General features: G+C 43.1%; 1 protein-coding gene across 9 annotated transcripts in view; it reads left to right on the forward strand.

The window, feature by feature from the left end:
• Positions 1-27882, forward strand: part of NCAM1 (neural cell adhesion molecule 1) — a 251770-nt gene that overhangs the window by 213063 nt on the left and 10825 nt on the right. For 6 of the 9 annotated variants that reach the window (XM_043500815.1, XM_038380627.2, XM_043500816.1 and 3 more), the window contains 2 exons: positions 8415-8539; positions 12316-12496. In XM_043500815.1, coding sequence (XP_043356750.1) covers positions 8415-8539; positions 12316-12496 — 306 coding nt within the window. Of the gene's footprint in view, positions 1-8414; positions 8540-12315; positions 12497-15822; positions 21254-27882 lie in introns of those variants that run through there. The other 3 variants (XM_043500819.1, XM_043500821.1, XM_043500822.1) reach the window with 1 other exon arrangement.

The raw sequence follows: 27882 nt of genomic DNA on the forward strand, positions 1-27882 counted from the left end.
CACTTTAGATGTGAATGCTTTTTCGCCATTCTTAGCAGAGCCAAGCATTGGTTTTTCTCCTTCCCAAAGTTACAGACCTGGACACTGGAAGAAGTAGTACAGTGCTTACTTATTGGATGCCCTAGATGGGGATACTGTGACGTAGTTTACTCTTAACCTGTCGTGTTGTGCAGTGGCAGGATGAAATGCTGGGAAGAGCCTTGCTGGTCACAGTGTATTCAGTGCCTTGTAAACTGCTGGGCTCCCCCAGAGCTACCCAAGCTCTTCTCACATTCAACTCAGGAGAGAGTGATCAGCTGGAAATAGGACAAGCCCTGTGAAAGAGAACAAGCATCACCTCCCGTCTGCAGCTGTTAATTCATCCTCACAGTTAAAGCATTTCTGGGCTTACTTCTAGTTCCACTTCTTGGAGCAGACACCCGGGGGCAAATGCAGACCTGGGATAAGCCTGCCTATCTCCAGTGTTCGGCAGAGTAGCTGAGACTGATTTCAGACTTGGATGTTTTACATACCTGGGTGAAATCCACCCCTTTCTTGTGGGGAATTAAGCACATGGGTCTTGGAAATTACCCACCGTAAAATGTGCAACCCCCATTTGCATGGCTAATACTCTAGTCTCTGAGCTGAAATAAAGGTTGCTGTCCCCTTATGTGTCCTTTGGAGCTGTTGAATCTATATGGACACAAAGTTCTCATCTCGTGGTTTATCTCCAGAGCTAGCACAGAACCCCTTCCCATCTGCAGCACTGCCACTACAGAATCTCCCCAAAGGGCTGGTCATTCCCTCTGCATTGGAATGAATTTCCTCCCTGGGCAGATTGTGTTTGTAAATTGATTATACAGAGCAAGTCTTATAGGCTCAATACTTTATTTAAATGATTCCCTTGAGGAATGTCCTTAAACTGGCCCATAGAGTTGTTATAAGGGGGTTTCCAATAAGGAGCCCAAAATACACAAGCATAAGCAAGTTTCTGAAGTATCCATAGGAGCCACAATGTAAATGGGAACCTGACTGGCATGTGTATAAACACCCCTCTAATGTACCCTTGCTTGCCAGCCCTCTTCATGTGGATGAGATGCATGTTCTGAGCATGAGTTCTTTCTAATCTTATAATGATCTTTTCTCTTCAGCTACTGACACTCTGACTCATGATAGGATTGCTGGTTCTGCCGGACTAAAGTTTTTATACTAAACTTCTTCCTCTTTGGTTGAAACATTGTACTAACACTCTTTTATTTTACAGCCCCCGTGTATGGATTACACCTGCTTTTTTGAGACAAATGTGAATATTTTTCACCTGGGTTTGCACTATTATGATTTTTTTGGTTTCAGACATGATGTTGATAGTCATTGGTCATAGACCGTAAGTACTTACTTAGAGAGAACATTTCTGGTAGTAGATGGCTCTTTAGCCTAGCAGAACGAGCCCTGGCAAGATGCAGTGGCTGGAAGTTGAAACTAGACCAATTCAAATTGGAAATAATTTTAATAGGAGGGTAGTTAACCATTGGAACAGCTTCCTAATGGATATGATGGGTTCTCCATCACTTGAAATCTTTAAAACAAGATTGGACATCTTTCTAAGAGATTTTTTTAGATCAACTACATGTTCTCGGGCTCAATGCAGGAATCACTGGGTGAAACTCTCTGGCCTGTGTTATACAGGAGGTCAGTCTAGATGGTTCCTTCTGGCTTTCAGATCTATTCATATATTAATATAGTCTTTTCATTGTGAGGTTATGGCGGGAGGGAATAACAATGACGTGTGGATCTGGTGTTATCCCTGGTGTTAGCTACTGGTCCATTGATCAAGTTTGGTGAAGATGCCACAATATGGGGACAGGACTAAGTGTTGCAGCTCATGGATATTTCAGTAGTGCCTAAATGGCTCAGCATCCAGCATAATAAGTAGCAATAGGTGCCCCGGATTGTTGTTGAAGCCAGTTGCTAGTCTGGAAAAGCATTTAAACTTCCTTTAAGTAACAGCTTGGTTGGGCAAGACATTTGCTTCGGTCTTGGTTAATTATTGGTTAATAATCTTGGTGCAATTATTTCTGTAATAGCTTCCTCGACTTGAATCAACTCAATAATGACAAGTAGTAACCTTCCTGGTTGTGTATTCATTTAGGACTGGTGAGGGAACAAAAAAGAATTGATCAGTTAAGCTGTTGGTGTTTTCAGGATGTCCAGGAGAAGTAATTCAATATATATTTGCTGTGAGCATTCATTTGTTTCCCTTTAATTTGCACTCTGTGTAATGGCATTCACTCTCCAAGCACTAATAATTCCTGGAGAAACCGAAGCTGAAATGAGATTTGCAAACATATGGTCTCAGGAAGCTGGCAGCAATGATAACAAACCCTTTTGATTAAAATCTAGATGGCCAGTTTGGTAATCAGTTCATCAAATCCTGTCCTTTTTTATGATGGGTGCATATCCAGCAGTAGTGCAGAGACCCAAACATAAGGCAGCCCTTGTGCTGTAGACCAGGGGAAACCCTGAGTGGAGTTTTAAAAAACTCTTTCTGTGTGTCGTTTGCTTCAAACTGGACCCGTGATCTAGTGACTGCTCCAGGCATGAGTCATCCAACTAAGCTAGGGTTCTAATTTGTTGATGAAAAATATCTGAATCAAAATTCAAACTGATAAATATGAGAATGTAAGGTGAGCTCTTCCCATCAAGGGACATCCTGCAAATTCCTAGTAATTGGCTACAGTTAAACTCCCAAGTGCATTTTTATCCAAATAAAGCCTACAGGCTTGTTAACCGTCATGTGTTTTGGGATCATGTAACAGAGCAACGTCTGACAAGCGAAGTATAGATCAGAGTTTCCTATTCAGGATGTTGGATCAGACTTTTTGGTCACAAATGATCTGTCTTTAATGCCTCAGCCTTGTCATTCTTTGAACTTGACCCTGTGCCCAGCTCTGTACCTCCATCTGAATGTGTAACACTCCCTGTTGTTCCAGCCACAGGCCTCTCTTGAGCAGAGATTGACAATCGCACCAAATTGTGGCAAAATGTTATTTTAAAATCTTCATAGCTTCAGTGGTCCGGGATCAGTCTTTTATGATTGGAACAACAGGGAGTGTTGCACATTCGGATGGAGGTATAGAGCTGTGCGGGGCTCAGAGCTGGAATAGCAGGGATGCTGCAGTTTAGGAATGTGAAGAGCTGCGTGTGAGAACTGCCTGCCTCTCATATATAGTGTCTGTTCTTAGTCCCTTGTGGTTTGCATTAAGACATGCTCAAATAAATAAATACTCATACCAAAAAGAGTGTTCAACATTTGTACAATTATAGTTGACAGAAATGCTTTTTCTAATGATTAGATAAAATATCTGCAAAAATTAGGGCTCCAAAAGGAGACCAGATGATAGAGTATAATTAGTCCTAGGAGTTTGCTGGGAGCCCTGCCTGCCGACTGCAGCTGAATTGTAAACTTTAATTTACAAATAATTATAGCATTGGTTTTGCTAAAATTATCCATAATGAAGTCAATCAGAGTATCTTTCCGAGAAATAGAAACATGCGGGAAATCTATAAATAATTTCAGCTGTTAAAACATTTTTAGTGAAACCATAATTGTTTGCCTGGCCCTTTACATACCCTGGCATTCTAAACCTGGGATTAGCACTACATGGATATGCAAGACATCTTCATTAATAGTCACTAATTAATGGAAGACCCAATGTAAATTACCCATGAGTTTATGAATAATAAAGAGTCTAGGATAATGCCTCTCATAGTATACTTTGTTCATTTATTTTGACAACTGTAATTTGTTTTCCATTATTTTTAACACCGCTCTGTAATATACTAGTAGCAAATGCACTGTAGTATCTTTGGCAGAAGTAATGGAAGTCTTAGTACTACAAGATCTTACAACTGCCCTCTGCTGTTAAATCTTTGCTGAGAAAAGAGAAGGGAACAGCTTTTCTGAGTGTGAATTATATGGTGTGTATGTTAGCAGTCAGTGGAGCCATGATCTGAACCCTACTGAAGTCATGGGAGAGACTCCTTTTGATTTCATTGGCTTTGCATCAGGCCCTTTTCGAGGCTCTGCTGTTCAATGTTACAGGCCTGAGTTTTCATGCTGCTCTTTTTTGGTATTTTTCTTTTCTTTTTGTTCATCTTATAAATTAATCCTGGTCAAGTATCCAAAGTAATTTAATGGCGGTAACGGCCCATCATGGGCTGAAATACTGCAGAGCAGTCAAAGGCACGTCATCAGGAGCAAATGGCAGAGCAGATGTAAATCAATTTGTCCCAAAAAGGTGGAGTACAGCATGCTGAGAGGGTTTTTATTGATTTAACCTTCCATCATTACGCTGTCCCAGCTGGCAAGCAGATTGCAGGGAGGCAGTATAGAATCAGAGAGTGGTGTGGCAAAGCTAGCAAGCCAGCAATCGGACATGGGCTTGCAGTGGCAAGAGACGTATGGGGGCTATCCATTTAATATATTGTGGCCCAGTATCTTTAAAAGAGAGATGATTTCTAATAACTAACATCCTGCAACCTTATGCGCAGAAATATTTAAATAATGCACATGAAGAAAAGGACATTTTAAAGGCAAATCCTGCTATTCCAGTGCTGCACTAAAGCAGAATTCCTGTGGGTATCACACCTATCTAGCTGTCCCTAGCCTCTGTTTGCCACAAGCTGGGAATGGGCGAAAGGGGATGGATCACTTGATGATTACCTGTTCTCTTCATTCCCTCTGAGGCATCTGGCATTGGCTACTGTCAGAAGACAAAATATTGGGCTAGATGGACCTTTGTTCTGGCCAGTATGGCTGTTCTTATGTAAGCACCTATATAGCCCCCACTGGTATACAGGTGCCTCACACTCTTTAATGTATGAATATCCAAAAGACCCCATGGTGAGAACAGTTTTACAGGTGGGGTGCTAAGGCCAGGAGACACTAATTGACTTGCCCAAGCTCACTCAGGACGTTTGGCAGAATGAGAAATTGATCCCAGCTCTTCCAAGCTGTAGGCAATCTCCCTACCCAATGGCCTATCCTTTCTCCTCCTGGTCTGACGTCTCTAAGTCACATGCTCTTTCAGGCAATGGCAGCTGCAGATTTCACATCAGATAGTTAATTAATTCTTCTGTTTTGAAATCTTTTCAAAGGTATTTAGGTGCCATAAGATGCAGATAGGCAAATCACCAAGGTGCCTAACTCCCACTGAAAACTTGCCCAGGAGCGACTCCAGAGTAAATTGCTCAATTTACAATACATATTCGTTTTTTTTCTTCCAGGCTCCAGCCTTGCAAACTCAAGCTGGGATCTGAGAGTCAAGCTCAGATTTTTACTTCTCATGCATTACATCCCCAGTAACAAAAATTCTGTGAGCCACATGCCGCCCTTAGCTCAATGGGGCTGCACAGGATAACCGAGAGCAGAAATTGGCACTGGAGATGGTTAATAGTTCTATTTGATGTGTGAGATTGAATAAGAATCCAGCTCATTTTTTTCTTAGCAGTGCTGAATCCACAAGGGTAAGAGGAGCAGAAAGTAGTTACAAACATAGGTTTATCCCAAAAGTTTTCAAGGAGAAGATCTGGTGAATAAGAAGGTGCCATTTTCACAGATCCGCTTTTCAGTGTAGACCTGTACTTGGTAGCTAGTCCGTAGTGCCAGGATTCTGTTACTCTCTGGACTGATTCATCTGCCTTCATTAGTAATTCTTTAAGGAAGCAAAATCTGTGTGTATTTTATATGCATCTCTCTACAATGGCTGAGGCAAGATTTATTTTTGAGTATTTTTTTAAGCCTATCTTCATGAAAACTTCCCTGCTTCCACTGGCACTTGCATCACGCATCCTTTTTATTTTTTCCTTTGTGTGCCAAAGGGAATTAAGTCTGCAGAAAACATACCATAACAAATAAGAGGGGTTGAGGGAACACTCGTTTTTGGAGGGGATGTGCCCAAAAACACCATTGATGCAGAAGCTGTGGAAAGGAGAAGACAGTGGGTGTTTTCATGGTGCAGGCTTCTCAGGGAAACGATTACTGTGATGTAGCTCTGAATTTGCCCAAGCTCACTTCACAAGAAGACAAAGTCCCTGCCAGTTACATTGCTTTTTCTGGAAGAGATGGAAGACTGGTTTGGTTAATCATTAAAACCTGTAGATTGACAGAATTCCATCACTTATAAGGCCAGTGCTAGCTCTCTTTTACATAGCAAATGTTTTAATCACATTAGCCAAAATTATTCACACGACAAATATTTGAGTCTTAATAGTGAGTCATTGTCATATCTTGGTACCCCACTACTGATAACTTCCAGAGTTGTCGTCCTTATGGATTTTAGATTCATGGAACTGGGAGTTGGGTCTTTAATTGTAGACTCAGACTAGCATGGAGTGGATGCCCACAAAGACATTGGGTAACACTTTCTAAATTGCCTAAGTAACATTTTCAAGAATGATTTAAACACTCAGATTCTAAGGGGATGAGTACAGAATAGAGCCATGTCCTTTTCACTTTCAGCAAGACTGGGGATAACATTTTCTAAAGTGTTAAAGTTACTTAGGTGTCTGTAGGTTTAATTTTCAAAAGCACCCATTGACTTACATTGGGACTTAAGCATCTAATTCACTTAAGCCCTTTTCAAAATTTTACAGTAAGTCCTGTTTTCAAATTAATTTAGGAGCCTAAGTCCCACTGCCTTTCAATAAGATGAATGGTAAAATCTCCAAAAGCACCTAAGTCTCATTGCAAGTCAGTGGGAATTGGGCTCCCAAGTGACTGTGTTACTTTTAAAAATGAGACTAAGGCTTCTAAATCATTTAAGTGCTTTGGAAAATTGTATTCATTAAATTTTTTCTTCTCTTGTTGCAAAAGAGGTGGTTTGATCACAGTCTGTAAATACCTACATGGGGAACACACATTTAATAATGGGTTCTTCAATTGAGCAGAGAAAGGTCTAACACAATCTAGTGGCTGGAAGTTGAAGTTAGACTAATTCAGATGGGAAATGAGGCATACATTTTTAACAGAGAGCATAATTAATCACTGGAAAAATTTACCAAGGATCATAGTGGTTTCTCCATCACTGGCAATTTTAAAATCAAGATTAAATGGGTTTTTTTTCCTGAAAGATCTGCTCTAGAAATTATTTGGGAGAAATTCTATGACCCATGTTATGCGGGAGGTCAAACCTAAATGGTCATAATGGTGACTTCTCGTCTTAGAATCCACGAGTAAACAACAAAATAGTAGTAATGCCAGTTCCAAACAGACTTCAGAGGGTAAATAATATCAATATGAATTAGAAACAGCTGAAACCTGGAGAAATGCCCAAGGGAGTGTTACATGGAATGTGTATACAGAAATCTGACTCTAGTTGCATTCTCTCTAGATGGGAGCTAGCACTTGTAACAGCATAATTAAGTCAAGTGAGTTAATTTTTGTTTCATACAGAAGAGCTGATATTATAAAAGCACAAAGAGGAAATGTTCACTGTGTGGGGGTGGGGAAGTGTCCTCTGCAGGTCTTGTACAAATGTGATAGGCAGGAATTGACTCACCATTTGCCTTGAGAATCAGAAGAGCCACCACTTGTGAATGGCAGGAAGTGGCCCTAAGTAAATGGAAGTCTTAGGGAGGAGATTAACCCCTTGTTGGCCTGAGCTGCAAATCAGGAGAATGTTTTCTCTTTTAAAAAAAAAATAAAATAAAATAAAAATTACTAAATTGGAGACAAGGGGGCTGATTCCCGATTGCCGGTCATCCTGTGTAGCCATTTACATCAATGTAAACTGAGTGTAAAATGCTTCTATTCTAATGCAGTAATATTTTATGCCCACTTTTCATTGCTGTACATGATAGTACAAGGTGCAGGGTGATGGAGAATCCTTAGATTTTTTTCAAATTTGAAAAGCATTCAATGTGCAGAAAAAATGATAGAGGAGGAACATGTCTCTCAGTGGAGAGGCGAGCTAGACACTTTAAACAGAGAGGTTGCTCTGTATGTACTTCAGAAGAATGGCCCTGCTGGTTTGACAGACTCTCACCCACTTTGTTTTGCTGTTGTTTAACATAAGAATTTCAGAATGAAAATCTTAAAAACTGCTTCTGAGTCGCAGACACCAAGGAGCTATATTTTAAGCCCAGCTTCTGCCCTACCTCTGGTTAGGCACATGAAAAATTCACCTGAATTTTGTAAGCACAAATACCTGCTAAAAATTCTAACCCTTGCAAATATTAGAATCTCTCAGGAGCACGGGGATGCGTTCTCATGTCTGTGTACCTGCGTTTTCATGTGGACGTGAGCCAGGGTGGAGCAGATAACCTGCCCATAAGCGTTTCAGGATGATGGTGCACTTTTACTGGCTTTGGTTTGTTTATGTATTTACTTTTATGAAATGGCTGGAAATTAAATACGACTCAAACCATTATTTCAGGGGAACCCAGCGCACCCAAACTGGAGGGCCAGATTGGAGAAGACGGGAACTCCATTAAAGTGAACCTTATCAAGCAGGATGATGGAGGCTCCCCAATCAGACACTATCTGATCAAATACAAAGCTGTAAGTATGGCCAATAGCCAAGGCTGCTGGGCTGTTTCTGTTGTTGATTTGTATTTAGATAGCACCTAGGAAGTCTAGTTAAGACCCAGGGCAGTACTGTGTTAGGTGCTATTCAGACAAGTAACAAAGCACAACAGTCCCTACCCTAGAGAGCTTGCAGTCTAGGCATCAGGAAATGACCGATGGACTCAACGGACAAATGAGGTGGCGTTGGATTAAACAGGCACTAAAATACATAGAGTTTAGCAGAAAATTCTTAGCTCACCACTTTCTCCTTGTCTTTGACCTTGACCGTTTATTTCCTTTGCTTCCTCCCTCTCCCCTTGGCTCCACTGCTATGGGTGATAACAAGCACTTCGATGATTATTTTTTTAACTTCATGTTCTTATGAAACATAATAGCCAGCAACATTTTGAATAGGCCTTAGTCAGTGGCTTGAAACCTGGGGCATTATTTAACTTCAAACTATTATCTTAACAATTTACAACTTTCATGCTGTGTTTCCCAGCTGACCTTATATGCTTGGATAATCCACATATTGCTAACAAATTATTGTGCATTAGTGACTTAAAAAAAGGTGAGGTGAGGTGACTGGATCAACTGTATTCAATGTTAGATGGAGACAATATAAGGGCAATTGTATTCATGGCCATCTGGGGGACGCTGTCTGAAGATATTCCTCATTAGGCCCCAACTAAATTAAATCTCTATAATTGCCTAAGGTTAAGAAACCCACACTGCTGTATTTTGAGCAAATGCCCAATGGAAGGATTGTTTTATTAGGAGTAGGTAACATTGCTGCAAGCTGAACAAATGAAGGCAACTTTAACCTTGGCTTTTGCTAGGTGATGTTTGATGTCCTCTGTTCTACAGCAGGCTAAAGCACCTAATCAGAGAATACATGACAGCTCAGCCTTAAGGAATAAGAATGTGATGGAGTAGCCTTGAGGTCCTGAGGATCTCTAGGGCTGGGGGAAGTTTTTCTAACAATTACTGATGCTGTTTCTATTGTCTGGACAATCTGCTCCAATATTAATGTGCCTGGTAGCAATTAAACTGTATCAGAGCCTTTAGTGGAAGTTTTTGGGCATTTACAAAGCAGATCTTAAAGACTAAGCCTGGTAGACCTTCTCATGAATTAATTCTGTACCAGCCATCGGGAAACCACTTTTGCAATAAGACTCATCTTGTGCAGTGGGATGAGTGAACCTCCAAGTGAAGCAAGCAGAGTAATCCTGGCGCTCGTGCTAGAAATGACATAGGCACTCTTGCATCCCCCCAGGTGCTCTCCCAACAGCTCTCGGACAAGAGGGAGTTGTTAAATTCTTAATAGGTGTTTTAGCTTCATAGAATCCAAAAGACAGAGAAGAAGAAGACCTGTTAGATCACCCAAGCCATCTTTCTTAGGCCATTGCCAAGGGAAGGGGCTTGCACAGAGTAAGCATTCTCAGTAGCTGGTGGGTTTTTGTTTTGTTTAAATTTATTATTTTAAAACCAACCCCACCACTTCACACTAACAAATGTTCCTCCAGGAAGAAACCCCACCCAGCCAGACTTTCCCACTGCGTTCTCTCCGCTGCTCTACCTCACGTTTTTTCATTAAACCGTGTGTGGCCAGTGTTCTAAAGCAGCCACATGTTACGCTGTTCTGGGGACCGTCCTTGGCTAATGAGAAGACTTGTTTGCAACTTAGTGGAGGAATTCTCCATTGTCAGGGTACTTAGATGCCAATGTGATCAGTGTGCAGAAGGTAATTCCAAGGTACATAAAAGCACTAGATCTCAGTAGATAGGCTTCAGAGGGTTTTTCGGATGCACCCATCACTGTGACTGTTCCTAATTGAGTTGGTTTTCTCTTTCATGAAAGGTTTACAAAAAACTTGCATAGAATACCTTGCAGTAGTAATAAACAAATTGGATATCCTGTATTATTTTTATCCATGCATACACTGTCCTGCATCTAAGACAACTCCGTAATTTGTTGATGCTGAAATTAATTAAAATGAGTAACCCACTATAAACCAACAAGCTGCTCATCCTCTGAGGAAGAAATGATGTTTTATATAGAAAGCTTGTGTGCTATAACTTGTTGCCCTGATTAAATCCATTACGTTATCAACCTCCAGTTTCAGGGATGTAAATCCCAGGGATGGGATGGATTCTTTGTCACTTGAGGGTGTCTTTTAAAAAGCTATGCTATAGCTCCAGCAGATATGATGGGCTTGATGCAGAAATTACTGGCTGAGGTTCTGTGGTCTGTGCTATGCAGGAGGCCAGATTACATGAGCATAAAAGTCCCTTCTGGCCTTAAAATCTATGAAAACCTTTTTGCTTAGTTTTTAATGACCAGGTCATTTAAAAAAAAAGTGTTGCCATGTGCCCACATGACCTTGTCCCAAGCTTGACTGCTCATGACTTGTCTGCCTTGGGTAGAATGCATTTTCTCCAGCCTCTTAAGGCTTTTCCCAGCCGTGCTGCACATTTCTGTCTTCTCTGCTCATCTGTTGGTGGATTACCATAACTTCCCCACTAAACTGAGTTGTGTATTAACTGGCTTCCCTCTCCCAATGAATGGCCTGAAATATTATCATAAATAGCTGACTTACATGCAAGTACCTCAAGGTAGAATAATTGATGCATGCAGCTGGAGATGAGCTAGGAGAAGTAAGCTTTCTTTCTTTCTTTCTTTCTTTCTTTCTTTCTTTCTTTCTTTCTTTCTTTCTTTCTTTCTTTCTTATGTGAGGGCTTCCCCTTTGCCATAAAATGAGGTTCCCCAATAGCAAGTGCTTCATAATGCTGTGGAATCCTGCATGCTAATTGGCCACTGAGGAGGCCACATGATTTTATAAGTTCTTGTTAGACCCGTCCTTTAAATGGATCATTTATTTCATGGGGTGCATTTTCGGCTGTGAGGAGAGACCAAGCAGCTGATCTTTGAGGGTCACCACTGTCATTTCACTGCTCTTGCTGGCTCAGTAGAAGAGCAAAGGAGCTGCCCAGTGACAGTAGCAGGACTCACTGCTGGGTTTTAAATTGCATTTTTGCTGTGCAAGAGTTGAGATAATGGCAGCCCTCATCCGCCATCGAGATACCATAGAATAGCAAGCTCAGCGGAGACTGAGTGCTCAGAATATCTTGGTAACAGGTTTGCAAAGCTGCCTAAAGTATTTGGACACCCAGTTTCCATTAAAATTGGAAATTAGGAATCCAGATCTCTTTAGGCAGCATTGAAACTCTCCAAGAGACTAAAAAGAGCAGACTAGACAAAACTGGTAAGCTAGGCCCACCCCCGGTTTGGAAGCAAACTTTTGTCGTCAAAATGGTCTGAATTCTATGTACTAGTGCTGCAAAGAATCCTCTGAAAATCCTTGGCATGTTTCACACTTCAGCAATGTATGTGGGGGGTCTGGGTCTTGGTCTTTCTAAAACAGGTGTGTGATCTGGTGTCAGGCAGAGGGGAGAGGAACAAGCAGCAGGGTTTTCTTTAGACAGGATAGCTCTGTACTAGGAAATGAATAGGGAAGATGCTGCTTAGATTTCATAAATTCTCAATCAAAGCCACCCCTTCCTAGGGACAGATTCACCTCCTTCTGGCAGTAGGTTTCCTATTTTGCACCTGCTGAGTTGTCTGAGAACCCAGTGCCTGTTTAAAAGCCTCCCTGTTTATTTTACATCATGTGTGATGTTTATTAGTTGATCATCCTCTTATCTCAGAACTGACCATTAAGACCATGCACTGTGTTTTGTATCCCCATCTCTCCTCTCGCCATCCCCCAGAAACATTCCTCAGACTGGAAACCAGAGATCAGACTCCCCTCTGGCAGCGACCACGTAATGCTTAAGTCCCTAGACTGGAATGCAGATTATGAGGTCTACGTGATAGCAGAGAACCAGCAAGGGAAATCCAAGCCTGCACACTATGCTTTCAGGACTTCAGCTCAGCCTACTGTAATCCCAGGTATGACCGCCACAAGCTTTACCATTGTTTTCTGCTTTCAATTAATGCAACTATGCTGCATCCCTTAATGTGCCTGAATAAACCCTGACAACTTGCTTGCTTAAAGACATTATCATAATTGGTTACCCATTTGAAGCATATGTATAGCACAGCAAAAACCTGGTAGGAATGCTCCATGAAAAATTGTTGTCTGACTATTCACAGGAAATATTTGCTGTTGTATCAGTATAAACTAACAAGACATGCAGATGAGAAAAGTGTTGGGTAGAAAATGCATTTCTGAAACTAGCAAATAGAGTCCCTGATTCAAGCCAAGGCAAAGGGAAAATTCAGATATCTGGTATTGTGCTTTTCACAACATGGATTGCCCTTTCAAACCTGCTTTCTGCTTGCTTTTTGCTCATTTGCTGATACAAGACAGTTGTCAGTGGCATAAAGGTGTAAAGAGCTGGCTGGTGTGGTTAAAATTGTTCTGTGCTGCATGGGCTTTATTAAATGAAATGGAGACCAAATTAAAGCACTTCCTAAAGCGAACCTGTTGCCAAAATAATTACACTGGGTAGCCCATTAGGCAAAAGAAATTGAATAATGTCAGCAGTCCTTTTGGGAGCTGCTGTTGCAAACAGACTGATGCGTCCTTCATGGATTTCTTTCCCCATAAAGCAAGGTGCAACCACAAATACTGCAATAGCCAAACAGTCCCTAAAGTGCAGAGATTTGCCAGCAGTTTGGTAGCCTTCAGGAGAGAGAAAAGGTTTGGGAGAATCTCCTTTCCAGACCTCTCTTGGCTCGTATAATAATTCAGCCACAGAAGTCCGTTGGGGGTAAGATCCTCGGACCAGCTATGATTTTAAGTTAACGTTAGACGTACAAGTCTGAACGCTGACAAGCTGGAGCAGTAGAGACAGCCTCATTGCATATCCTGAGTGAAGAGCATCCATGCTGTGATCATTGCCTATGACCTGTATTAAGGATGTGATTTCATTTTATTTTTTTCTTTAGAGCTTTATCTGTGAGTTTCTCACTTTTTTTGGTCAAAGCAGTTAGCAAATTTTCCCCACGTCCTGTAGCTGAGACTTTAGGCCTTGGTCTGTTCCTCCCTCCCCTTTCTGAGGGATGCAGCTGAGAGCTTGTGCAGTGTGCATGACAGAACTTGACTGGGTAAAGCCCACTGGCAGCATTAAGCATACAAATAAAGGTGACCTGTTAACACTGGATCTTGGGGGCTTGAAAGGGAGTGGGGGGAGGAGAGAGAGAGAATGGGATGAGCCCTTAACAGGTCTGTGGTTTTAGATGGAAGGACATTTGGTAACTCATTAAACCCCTCACCCTCAGTTTTGCATTTTCAATAGCTCTAATACTTATTACCCTCATGCATTTGAAGGACAACTGAGACTGTGAGGAGGGAGGTGGGGAGTTGCATAAGATCATTTCAGGTCTAGGAAACCAATGGCAGTAGGCTGAGATCAGCAGTATGTTAGTTCCTTTGTGCTCTTGGGGGTCACTGAAGAGGAAGTGTCCAAGTGCTGAATGGTGTTTCAGTTCCCTCAGCCCTCTTGAGTTTGGCTCCCTGCGAATGTCCTGGGCTGGCATTGTCTATTAGCACTCCACTGCAATGGAATGCTGGAACGTACCTGGGGAAACTAGTATGTTCTGCCCAGGTGTATCAGCAATGACCAAGCAGCCTTGCGGCTCTGTTGATATACATGGAACATTCAGATAACAGTTAAGTGGTTAAAGATAGCAGGAGCAGTGAGACAGGCCTTTTGAAAATGCAGTCTTCGAAATGCCAGGCAGAGTGCAGAGATAACATTATTTATAGGCTTCTTAATAAAGCCATAGATGGATTCAAATAGCCCTATTCTGATCTCACTGATGTAACCACATTGACTTCAGGGGAACTACTTCTGAGTTGTTACTCCACTGTAAAGGAGAGAAGAAGCCAGATTTTGAATCACCATGCCATTTTGAATGCTCTTGTTCAAAATACTAGCAAGCCACATGAGTGGGAACCATCTAAGTGAGTTCTTGGAGGAGAGGTCCTTGTTTTGGAGTGTAGTTTCCTTCAGTGTCCATCCAATGTAATCCAGCACTTGGGCTCTCTGCCTTCTCAGAATGGAAGCCTGCTTCAGAGAGAAGGAGAGCCTCATGCAGTGAAATTATTCATGTTACCTGTAGTGGGCAGAAGATTTTTCTGCTTTAGCTGTTCGGTCTTGTGTAGGACTGTGGTTTACATAATTAGTAGACTCAGAGCCTCTGTGGGCAGATTCCCCCTAATGGGTGCTTGGGGAAGAACATCAGGCCAAATCTCCAGCTTATGTAAATCCGTTGAAGTCAATGTGGTAATGCCAGTTCACATCGGCCAAGGATCTGGTTCTGCATTGGGGTCACTTAGTTATTTCATAGCTGGTTATTTAGTATTTCCCTTTTGATTTCAGAATGAGCCCCCACTTCTCCACGGCAGGGGTTGGAGTCAATGTTTCCAACCCAGCATTGCTGCTTCTTACATTAAGAAGAAAATCGTTGATGTAGACAAAACATATCTTTGTTATATATAACCCCTTGAGACTGTCCTGGGGCCATTTTTTTGGTGTCCTCAAGTTGACATAAGGAGAAAGATGGTTATAAAAGCAGTATGCTTGAGGGTAGTTTACAGCGACTCCAACCAGTGGAGCTTGATTTCTCAAAGGAAGAGCCAGCAAGATATTCCTGCATCCATATTGCTTTTTGCAAGGCTGTAATTAAGTGCATCTTTTACCCAAACCCTCAGTGTAGTGAGCACTGGGTCAGGACTTGGACAGACTGTTCAGTGCAGTGTCTGCTTCCAAAAGGTCTTTTCTTAGAAAAAGGCAGCGTTGTCCTTTCAAATACCAGCTAATCATTTTCTCATGTTTCCCATTTGAGCCTCCTGTTCCGTCATTTATTTTGATCCATTTGCTTGCTAACCCCTCACCCTCCTGAATTTTAACTTGCTGTGCTGCTTCTGGCATTGCTGAGCTGCTGGGTCGGCCTTTTTGCTGGTGTTACTGTGCTAAAGCTCTTCTCTAACCTTTGGCCATCTTAATTTACTAAGTTAAATAAACATTTAATTCTTATGTTTTCTATATTTGACCTATTTTTTCTTTTTATCTATTTTCTCTCTCTCTCTTTCTTTCTTTTTTCTTTCTTTTTCTTCTCTTCCCCTCCCCCTTGTTTCCTTTCCTGTGTCTATTATCATACATGTCACCTTGGACCTCACGGGAAACATCCACACTTGCCACATGCACCAAATTTGTTTTAAACAACCATTTTTCCCCCTCCTGGGAACCATTGTTTGGCACCTGCAGCGACCTTGGGAAGCCCATCAACGTCGTCCTCCTTTGTTTCATTGCTTCTTTCTGCAGTGACTCTGCTTTTGCTCTGTTAGAAACTTTTTACAACAACAAAAATAAACAACAAACAAATTTGCCTAAAAAGTCCTGGTTCCTACCCAGGTGTGAAAGCAGATAGTTTTTCCTTCAGAGGATCATGTCAGTGCAAGAAAACAAACACACACAACAGATCATTTTATTGGAAAGATTGAGTATTTTGTAATGAGGATAAAAGAAAAGCTTAAACCAAGCATTTTCTCTCTAACATTTATTTTGTGTTGCTTATAATGAATTTGCCCTTTTTTAATGGATGTAAAGAAAAATCTTTTGTTGGCTTTTTTTTATGGGAAAGTATGATATTGAAAGCTTTTAAAAACCTGGTCTCTATTGACATTTCCATACATCTGTTGCTGATCACCATTGTCTGTTCATACCTATGAATGATATTACAAAGATGATAACCATAATAAAAAGGTTTCTAAAACCCCATCCGTACACCTAAATACAGGTTAAAAAAGAGAGAAAACTTGGCAATTATCGCCATTTGGGGTGCCTGAATTGGAGATCTTTCTTTTCAAGGGCTTTTGCACGTGGATTAAACACATGGTCATCAGAACATCCCTCTGATGCAGTTGTCTGACTTAAAGTGTCTTGTTGAGATGTGCGTTGAGGAATTATTTTTTTTCTTTCACATGGTTGAATCTTTAGAGCCTCACTGGCCCTTGTGTAATCAGGCATCTCAAGACCATGACATATGGGGGTTTGGAGCATAACACAGCTTGTGAGTGTACAGATTTACAGTGGATGCTCGTCTAACGTTCAGTCTGGCTATCCACTATGTCACTGTCAAATCAATATAGAAACGGCTTTTCTTCCCTTTTAACTAAAAAAGATTAGCTGGGAACAAGTAATCTGAGAGGCTAAATGGTTAATACTGATCCTTAATAATATTGATGGTTAACTGTGCGTTTGACACTCCACCAGGCAGGATTAATCTGTGGTGTAATTTGATGCAATATATACAGCTTCCTCTCTGAGTCCTGTGTATCTCATTTCATTCTAGCAATTTCAGTTGACGTTCCTTTTCTTTAATGTGATGTCCCTCATGAATTGTTTTTGTAATGGGGAAAGCCATTTGGCTGTGCCGCTCCTTTAAGCCTTTCTGAGAATTCAGCTCTCTATTGTGCTCGCTCGCTCTCTCTCTCTCTCTGCAAGGACCTGGGGAAGAAAAGGATGAGACTGGAAACATATTTTGGACATGGTTAGGAAACCTCTGTATGGAATCTCTTACGCTATCAAAGCTCTTAAACAGGATTAATTTCCTTTCTAACAAAATCTGCCCCGTTGGGTACAAAACCAAATCAAGCCCCCTATTAATCATGTCTAGCTGTGAATTTATGGACTTCATATAACATCTTGTCTCTGTTTGAAATTTAGTCAGACTTTGTTCACTGGAATTTGCGCCATTCGTTTCTATTTAGAATTTTAAACAAAAACTTCATACAGATGTGTGTGTGTCTCTCTCACACACAAACAGTTCCCTTTAGAAGGGGACACCTCACCATCCATCAAAATGTCCTTTTAAATGCTTTGTGCTGTATAAACTATACTCCAACACCAAGTTCCATTAAAAACCCTTTTGATCTTTCCTATGGCAGTGTTTATGCACTTCCGCTGAGGCTGAGAGATCAGTATGTAGCTCAGAGATGAATGTGGGTGCCTTTAGACTCAGAAGACCACTTGATTTGCATGCATACAAGGTGTGCAGGAGGGGTGTAGTTACATGTGCATTTAACTCCAACTTCATATGGAGGTTCATTGGGAAAACCCACAGTTTTCAATAGATGTAATGAAGGCTTCTGGGGAAGGCCTGCCTACTCAGGACATTGCTATGGCCAAGCAAAACCTCATCAGGGACTGCCTCAAGGGTCACTCCCGTGAGGTGCCATAAGAACAAATGTCAGTGTGTCTTGCTTGTGCCGAGTGTTAGCAATTACACAGTTATATTTTGCATAATTCTTGACCATATGCACAGTAGCCAGCAATGAAAATGCAGAACTTGCTGCTGTGGTGTCCTGGAAAACTTGCTGGGAATTTCTGTTACGTTGCACCGTCCTAATACAACAAAGACTGTAGTTTTCAGTGAAGGTTGGTGTAATGCGAACGAAGGGCTGAGTTCCCATAGCCACTTTCGGATCCATGCCATGCTTTGTAGTTCGTGGGCATGTCACTTAGGTTGGTGTGTTCACACCTGCAATATTTATACTACAATATCTCATCAGATTGGTTATTAACATGGCAATGTTTACATGTAGAATATCAGTCAGGCCTTTATTATGTTTACACATTTCCATTATTAAAATAACAATGAGTCAAATGAACTGTCTGATGCATCTGAGTTTATTCTGTAGATGAGTTTCCTTGCTCATTTCATGTGCTTCCTCTTAGCCGTCCAGAATTTGCTAACTGACTGTGTAAAGTGAATACAGAAGTAAAACCCCATTTACAAAGAGAGTTTCCCCTCTATAGCCACAAAACTAACAAATGGCACTGCTGTCTTTGCTGCCAGTTTACAAGGATTATCACATTATACTTGATAATCCATGGGGTGTACACCATGTAAGAGGCGAGATTTGATAGGATCCGAAGTGTAATTTTTGCTTTATTGGCCACAGTTTTCAGAACAGCTATCTCCCTTTTTGGTGCTTGCCATTGACATCTGGGTGCAAAGCGGAGTGCTAGAGTGGTACAAATACTCAGATTTTTAGGCAGATATTCTCCTTGCAAACACAAGATTTGCGGGAGCAAATCATACCTGCAAAAAGGAATACTGGACCTCAGCCATCAGACAGAGTAACCCCATGTCATTGGCTCCTCATAGAAAGAACTGCAGGGCTTTGCAGGATCTCACATTGCCAATGGAATTCCAGCTGCTGTTGTCCCACAGCTGGTTTTAAACCCTAAATGTTTGGTTTCAGAGTTGTCTATCCAGGCATTTGGCTACGTGAAATTCAGTTGCAGTGCCATGGCTGATGAGGCTCACTATGATTCAGCTATGTGCTCAACACCATCCAGCATTTCGCTGGGCTAAGGGACACTTCCAAAGCTTTCCTGATGGCTCTTGAGCTACTGCAGTGAGCTGCAGCAGCCCCTTGAATCAAGGGCAGTGCGTACAGCATGTGGGATGGGCAGTGCAGATAAAAGGCAGCCTTGGTAAACTCCCACCCGCATCCCTTGGGTATTTAGATTTACTTGTTTTTTTCCTTCAAAGCAGGAATTTCTTTTGCTTTCTCTTTGTATGTCCATTGTCTCCTCTTTCATTCAAATGGAAGTTCCCTCCAGAGATGGAACAGAGCCCAATGCTCTTCTTGTTTACGTTGTATGCTAGAAGTAGCACCACTCAAGTTAATGGAGTGACACTGGTGTAAACCTGCTGTGACGGGTTCCCCCCGAATTGGAACTGAGCCCCCCGTCCCACCAGCCTAGGCTCCCTTTTACACTGTGCTGTTGTGACAAGCTGCAAAGACCTCCAGCCTGCACTTTCACTAGCATACCTACAGGTAGGGACACACCCAGCTGCAGTTACATGCAGGCTGTTTGACCAGCCCCCGCATGGGAAGGCTACAGCTAGGGCAACTACCAGCTCCTCAAGCACGCACCCTCTCTGGAGTATAAACCCCAAAATATACCGTCTTGAGCTTCACAGGGAAGTGTACAGCGTAAGCTCATAAAATTCACCCCCTCCCTTAATGTGGAGAGGAATATGCAACAGCCTTTGCCCCTGAGTTACGATTCCCACACACTGGTTTAGATAAAGCAAAAATAAGTTTTTTATTAACTATAAAAGATAAGTTTTTAGGTGAGCATAAGGGATAGCAAACAGATCAACTAAACAAAAGGCACAAACTAAGTTTATTATACTAAATAGATTGGATATGAATTAGCAAATTCTCACCCTAACAGATGATACAAACAGGCTGAGATTCTTAAGGGGCAAGCTGCACTTGCTTACAGCTTGGAATCCCCAGGTGTTCCATTCACAAGCTAAAAATCCCTTTAGCCTGGGTCCAGTACTTCCCCCACTTCAGTCTTTCTTTCTCAGGTGTTTGCAGAAGTCTTCTTATGTGGGGAGCAAAGAACCTCTGATGATGTCACTCCCCACCTTTATATAGCTTTTGCATACAGCGGGAACCCTTTGCTTCAAAGCTTGGTCCGCAGACTGGTCTGTGGAAAATTATTGACATCCAATGATGGAATCTAGAGACGTGATCTGATCTCATGTCCTTGTAGAGTCATGGCAGCCATCACTCCAGGCTGTTCGGAGCGTTCTCAGGAAGGCTCCCCAGGTGGGAGATAAGCTTCTTCTAAGGCCTACTGTTTTCCTAATGGCCCATTCCCCACCCACTGTATAGCACAAAAGCATCTTGTCTAATGGGCGTTCCCCAAGTGTAACTACATTTGAAATGCAGAGACATAGTCCATATTCATAACTTCAGAGACAAAAATGATACATGCACACAAATAGGATAATTATATTCAGCAAAAAATAACCTTTCCAATGATGTCTCACGTAATTTATCTTGCATAAAATACATCATAACTATGTCATAATCATATCATATAATACCATTATGAAGAATATGGAGTGCAGTGTCACACCTGGCCTTTAGCACTCAATGGAAATACCCACTTTTTGTAACTTAAACAGCAGCAGACACTCTCTCATCACCTGGGCAGCAGCCAATGACTTTACGTCTTTCTGCTACCAGCAAGTGAGACTAAAGTGAGCAAATCTCACTCTGTGGAAATAGATGCTCTAATTACATGGGATGGATGGTAGCTTGCATTTGCCATTATTGCTTTTCTCTGATGTCTCCTGTGTCCTGCATAATTTACAATGAAATCTTTCTAATCTGGTGTTTTTAGGCTGAGGGATACTTATAAAGTATCTGCAAAGGAAAATTATCATCTGATAGCAAAGGTTATGCTCACCTGGCTTCTGCTGTACTTTTCTCCATGATGCACCAAAATGAATATTAATTTATCTCGTGTGTTCCTCACTGACTCCAAACACCCTGCAGAACCCTTGAAATGCATTGCTGCCTCTCTTATGGCCTGTGAATCGTGTCTGTTTCTGTCCAATTCTGTACTTTCTCTATCCTGACTACACCTATGCTTCCTATGCACACTATAGCTGGGCCTCCTGCTGAGAGGATCTATCTGAGTGGTACAGCCCTCTTTGACAGGATGGATGCATGTAAAGTATGTGAGGAGCAGAGCCTATGGGACTTTTTATTGTATGTTGTAAAGCGAGGGTTGCTAGAAAGGTCTTTCTTGACAGAAGCTTATGTTCCATTGATGAATCATTTACGATTAATAAATGAAATGTTTTTTTTCCACTCCTTTAGAGCTAAAGACTCAATCATTTTTTTAATATTTGTGTTCATTTGTTTGACCTGTAGATGGGATTCCATGCTCTACCCCAGAATAGAAAAAAATGCATGGGAAAAATGGAGTTTTATGCCATTGACTTGGGTCTGTACTTCGCAAAATAACACGCTCTGCATATGGGAACGGGCCATATATGTTAGGCTGCTTTCTGTATTATTATTTATCATCTGTATTACTTAGCACCTACGAGCCCCAGCCATGGACTGGGACCCCATTGTTCTAGGTGCTGTACAAACTCAAAATAAAAAGACTCTCCCTGCCCCAAATTTCCAGGAAAAGGCTTTGATCCAGCACTTGTTGAAGTCAATGGCAAGATTCCTGTCAACTTCAGTGGGCTTTGGATCGGGCCAGAAACTGCCTCCACCAATATGCATGACAACAGAAATTTTTATTGATGTGTGTTCTTCTTCTTTGTTTTTACTGCCTGGCACTAAATGACTCAGAGCAGCCCATGTACATTACAGTGAAGTTTCTTAAAAAGTGGCCTTATCCCCATTGGCAGAGATGGGGTTTCTCCTAACTGTCAGAGTGCTTGAATACAAATCCATATTAGATTCTATGGGGTGCTGTGAAGGGTAGAGCTTAAAATTGTGGGTCACTTCATTTTAACCAGAAACCAGTTGTAGGAATAAAAAATAAAATGTCTCCCTTGGCCCTTGTAAAAAAAACAAAAGAATTCCAGACACGTTAAAATATAGGAATAGCAGCAATTTCCTTCAAGTTCATGGGTCCACCAAAGGTAGTAAAATCCTTCTCAAATGTTGCATGCATGTCCACGGACTCTGAACCCTTTAAAATTGCAACATATGTGAAGAATTAGATATAGTAAACCAAGGCCGGTCTGGGAGATCTTCGAGTCACTGTAAGCTGGACGAAAGGCCCAGCACCACAGCCAAGTCCACTTCAGTCCCTTGCCTCAGTATACAACTTACTGTTCCAAACATAAATGTGTAACACAATAATGAAAGGATTCCCCTGCCCAAAAGGGCTGCCGCCCCCAGAGGCTTTCCCCTTACTTCTCTCTGCCCCACAGCCCCTGCCAGGTCATATGACAAGCAGGTAGCTCTTTAACCCTTTCCTGGCTGTCCCAGCCAGCCTTAGCTCATCCCACTGAAGAGACCCCAGAGGAGGCTTTGGGGATCAAATTAGTAAAGGTAGTGTTTGGAAGTCCATGAGCAGGTGCCTTCCAGGCTGTGTTATCATCCTTCATTCGTTCCTGGTTTAATACAACAAGACAGGTGGTTCAAATGTATTAAATGAGAACCAGGAAATGCTTTAAAGTTCACACTGAGACGTTTTAAATTAATATTCCAGTGTTCATCATCTCGGCTAGTCAGTGCAAAGCAGGCAGCAGCCGTGCCGTGCACTTAGTGAGGCTCCATTGATAACGTCCAGGATCTAAACAAGATTGTACAGGGGAAGGGTTATTCTGCAGCCACAGAGCAGCTGTGGGGTCTTTTGGGGTCGTAGTACTCTTGGGGATTTGTATAGCATAGTGCAGCAGTTCCCAGACTGTGGGTCATGACCCCAAATGGGGTCGTGCCATCAGCAGAGGAGGTTGCAGTAATCCTAGTGTGAGGAGGGTACTGTTTTGCACCGCATGGCATGGCATGGCATGGCATGGCATAGTCTGTGTGAGGTCCCGATGCGTGAAGGACACCATTTTGCTCTACAAAATGACATTGTCTGCAGTGTGATCTTACACGTACCATACGTACGAGGTCACACGGTGCGGAGGACCCATTCAACCCAACCCCTGAGCTGAGAGCTCTTTGCAGACACAGCAGGGAGGCATCGCCCCATGTCCACACAGGGCTGCGATTGTGCATCTTCTGCAACCATGCAGAATAGCTCGTTTCTCATTCCCAGTCTGACGTCTCAGATGAGCAGAAGGACTGTTTAACACACACACCACACCACACACACCATACAGTTTGTCCCCCAGGAGCTGGTCCAAGTGAAAGACTTAACTAGTGAATCAGCCAGGCATGAATTCTGAATACATTAGTGGAGGTGATTGTACGGCACCATCTCTCTTTGCAAGTACCAAGGGTGATGAATGTGTTTAATTAGCTTGCTGGCAGGGTGCGGCTTTCTCGAGCGCAAACATTCTGCAGAGAATTTAATGGCCTCCTCATGTAAGCATCAGCATCTGGCCCTGAGAGCAGTTTTCAGATGGAGCTGAAAAGAGAAAGACCCGTCTCGGTGGACTCCCGGCTCACACGCCTCTCAGCGTGGCAAGAGGGATCAAGATTTCTCTGGGCGTGCTGGGGATGTACTCTCCACCCATCCCCAAATAATGAAATGTGTATGGGGAGAGGGGAAACCTGTGCTCTCCATCTCTCAGGCCTAGCATTGGTCCTTCCACATGGCATGGCGAAGTAGCATTGGCCCAAAAACACGTGTGGAGCGTTCCCTGCTATGCTTGTACTGTGGATAGAGGAGGAGAGTCTTCAGGCTTGCCAATCCAACACTTTTCACCAGCAATAAGAAAATAAATAAAAAGCAATAGAATCGCATCCTGACTTTTAAAAAAAACTAACCACGAGGAAGCTGGAGTGTGCTCCAGCCAGCTCCACATAAATGTCAGCTACCAACTCTGGTGCATGGGCCATCAGCGTGTGGCTGGGCCAAGCGCAAGCAGACTGTGCAGCTGTTGAAGTTGACAGGAGTATTAAATGGCTGCTCTTGGGTGGGTCTGATGAATCCTGCCAAATGCTGCAGTTGCTGTTCAATGGCTTGGGAAGAATAATTCTGAATAAAACACGGAGAGCAAGTGGCTTGCTTTAAAATGCATTGTGTGCACAGGCCGGTGGCAATGCTCTGGGAGGAATCGCTCCGCTCTGGCTGTGTAAAGACTGCGCTTGCTGCTGCCCACCTTGGCCACGTGGAATGCAGCTCCCAGATGGAACTACCTAGGCATCCATTCCACCCCACTGCCCGCAGTACACACAGCACTTCGGGAGCAGTTAGGGAGACCAACCAGTACTCAAGGGCTATGTCCAGTGCATTTCAGCCCCCATTACTGCCATATGGGAGCACTTCATGATCTTGTAATGTATTTATCCTCACAACACCCTGGGCTAGGTCAGGGCTGTTATCCTGTTTTACCGGAGAAGAACTGAGGCACAAACTGGCTAAGTAATTGGCCAAGGTCACATGGGGTCTGAACCCAGGTTTCTGGCCAACACCTTAATGACTGGACCATACCTCCTCTCTGTACTCCAGGTGGCCTTGGGATTTAGACATGCTAATTGCCCCGTTACTGTCCTGCATTCATTGTTTTATAACTGGGTAGGCAAGAAACACCATCTGGCTATGGCGGGAGTCAAGGTCAATAAGTCAATAAGACATGGGTTATTGGGTTAGCAAAGGGGAAGGAGAGGACCTCGTGGCACGTGTCAGTCTATGGCAGCATAATTTGGCTTCCAGGAATAGAACCAGACAGTCCCAAGTGTCCCCATGACCCTGCCCTTCTGGAGTATTCAGTACCTCCTACCTGCTGTTGGGATGGATCACATTAATCTGCAGATCATTATGCCAAATTGCTGGAGTACAAGAATGCCCCAGCTGTTTCCTGCATGGGGCAGTGTCTGGCAAAGCAAGTGCTTGCAGGGCTTTCAATTCTAAGAATTCAAGACCTCCCCGTAATAGGGAGGTGGTATAGGGGGAGGAACAGCCAGTTAGGAAATGTTTGTGAAAGGGAAGTCAGAATAATGATGAGATGGGTAGGGGGTGGCACCGTGTCCTGCTCAGTACAGTTCTGGTGGTGCCAATCTGTCGGTCTTTACATGCAGCTCGATCCAGCCAATTCACCTCTTGGAAGGCTCCTGGCATTAGGGTATCTGTGCATCCATGTCACATTGCTGTTTGCATTTCCCAGGTGCACAGAAAAACTATGGGTCATTTACCTATAGCTTCAGCTGGGCAAATAGGTGGCCATGAAACATTCCTCCCCACTCCTCTTCCTGTGACCCTCCTGGCTGAGCCGTCTCTGAGTTGGAGGTGGGCTTTGCCCCCTGTCTCACCCCTGTGGGCCATTTCCAGTCTTTACTCTGTTCTGCTGCCATCTCCTGCTAGAGCTGAGGATTCTAGACCAGGATGAATTTATATGTGGAAACCAGACAAGCCATAAATCCATCTCCCCCAGACAGAGGAAAAGAGAGAGCCCAGGATTTATCCCTGAAGGGGTTTGTGACAGCTGAACACACCATGCAGCCTTCAAGCTCATTGGACACTAGCCCACAGAGATGTGTAATGCTGGTAGCCCACAAGCACCCACTGAACTGCATGCACGCACAGGCAGGAAGGTCTAACTGGGCTATGGGGGCACCAGGTGTTTTGACACTACCATGATCTGATACCATAGTGGCTCTGGGAGTCACATGGGTCAGATCTGTTTGATCTTTGTACCCCATGTGCTCTTGGAACTTGCTACTGCTGGTGCCTTCACTTCCTCAGGGCAGGAGCTTGTGCCCGAGACACTTCAACAGGGACCAATAGGACACATAGTCATTGACCTTATAAATTGAACAGATGCACTAAAACTGAAGTTTTATTAGTTGGACCTTGTTCCGTTTAGGAAGATGTAGAATTTGTCCCATCAGCCAGATTCGTTCAGGCTGCCAGCCCCTCTGCATGCAGCACAGAGGGTTTTAACTAGGTGCACAGAACTGGCCAAATCAGAGGGGTCTATCTAGTTCAATGGCCTGTTTGTCCTGGTGGTCTGCACCACGTGTTTCAGAGGGAAGGTACAAGAATCCCTACAGTAGAGTAGGCAATTACGGAATGTGACCTTAAGGAAAGTTTTCTCCTGATGCCTGTTAATAAGGGTCTGTCTACACTGCACTTAGACACCCACAGCTGGCCCGTGCCAGCTGACTCAGGCTGTGGGGTTCTTTAATTGCAATGTAGCTGTCCAGGCTCGGGCTGAAGTCCAGGCTCTTGGACCCTGCAGATAAACAGCCCTGCAGCCCAACTTGGCTGGCCAGGCGTCTAATTGCAGTGTAGATATTGGAGGCTAGTTTGGGCCCTGAAGCAGGAAGGTTTAGGTGCCACCCAAAACTTTTTGGGTGGTTTTGCTCTTCGTTTCTGTAAGCCTGAATGTTCTTGTTATCCACATAAATGTCCAATCGTTTTCTGAGTCTTGAAGTTTTCTAAGCTTGGCAGTTTCATACACCACTGTACTAGGTCTGGGGCATTTTCAGGTGCGCTGTTGGAAGATTTGGGCCAAGAAATGGTCCCAGACAAACTGTCTAACAGGGCCACTGCCAGGTGCCAAGTAACACCCGTTACCTGCTGCCTTGTCCCGTTTAGACGAAGCATACTATCCCTGCTACCAGGCAGATTTGCTCAAAAAAATTTTTATGCAGCATAAAAAGCATTTTCCTTGTGCTAGAAGCTAAATTGTGTTCCTAACCCAGGCTTTGCTCATTCAGACACTTGTGCATAACCTGAACTATACTTACGTCAATGTCTTCAATGGGACTACTCATGTCAGGAAAGTTAAGCACATGCATAAGGAGCAGCGCTGAAATCTGGATGCTGCCCAAGGAGCTGTGTTGTGTGCTTCTGTGGTGTAGATTGTTTGTTTATACACCCCTAGTTAGCTCATAGAAAAAGGTTTTCTCCTTTTTAAAAATACTAGAAGCAAGCGTCAGTAGCAGCAAGAAAACCAGCCGACAATGAAACAAGACAAGGGAATCCTGACATTCCCCTCCAAGATGCTTGATTCCCCTGTGCAGCATGTGGCTGGTCTCTGAGACAGGGAAGCCAGAGAGAATCAGAAACACCTACTGGATCAACAAGGCTTTCCTCTTGAATGCAGGCGTGTCACTTTCAAGGCAATATGGGGGCTTTCGTCTTTACCATAGGACTTAAATGTCTCCAGCAATGGGACCCCATCATTTTCCTTGGGAAACTTTCCCCTGCCTCTCTGTCAGGAAATCTTCCCTGATATTACCATGCCTACACTAACAAGCTTACAGTGGCACAGCTGTAGTGACAGGAGAGAGCTCTCACATCGCCATCATAAAACCAGCTCCAAGAGCGATGGTAGTGATGTCAGCCAGAGAATTCTCCCACCAGCATAGCTCTGTGCACACCGTCACTTCTCTTTGTGTAACTTATGTCACATGGGGTGGTTTTTTCACACCCCTGAGCGACATAAGTTTTACCAACAAAAGTGCTAATATAGACATAGCCTTAGTTTCCCAGAGCTGCAGAAGAGCTCTGTGTAGCTCAAAAGCTTGTCTCTTTCATCAGCAAAAGTTGGTCCAGTAAAAGATATTAACCTCACCCACCTTGTCTCTCTCTATCGTAGACCTCTTAGCCACCCTGTAGCCAAGAGATGCAGATTTAACCCTTTTAGGGCCCAGTCCTTTCAAGGCGAAGAATTCACATTGACTTCAATGTGCTTTGGCTAGACTGTCTCTCTCTTTGGTCAGTCAGTCTCTGCTGCTCCCTGGACATTTTTTTTATTGCCTCCCACCAGTTGTGTCACACTCTGCTAGTGAAGCTCTCGAGACCAAGTGCCTGATCCCAGGCAGGGCCACACACTGAGCATTCCCAGGTGCTTTCTGCAGT

Source organism: Dermochelys coriacea, chromosome 22 (assembly GCF_009764565.3).
Source record: "Dermochelys coriacea isolate rDerCor1 chromosome 22, rDerCor1.pri.v4, whole genome shotgun sequence".
Classification (NCBI taxonomy): Eukaryota; Metazoa; Chordata; order Testudines; family Dermochelyidae; genus Dermochelys; species Dermochelys coriacea.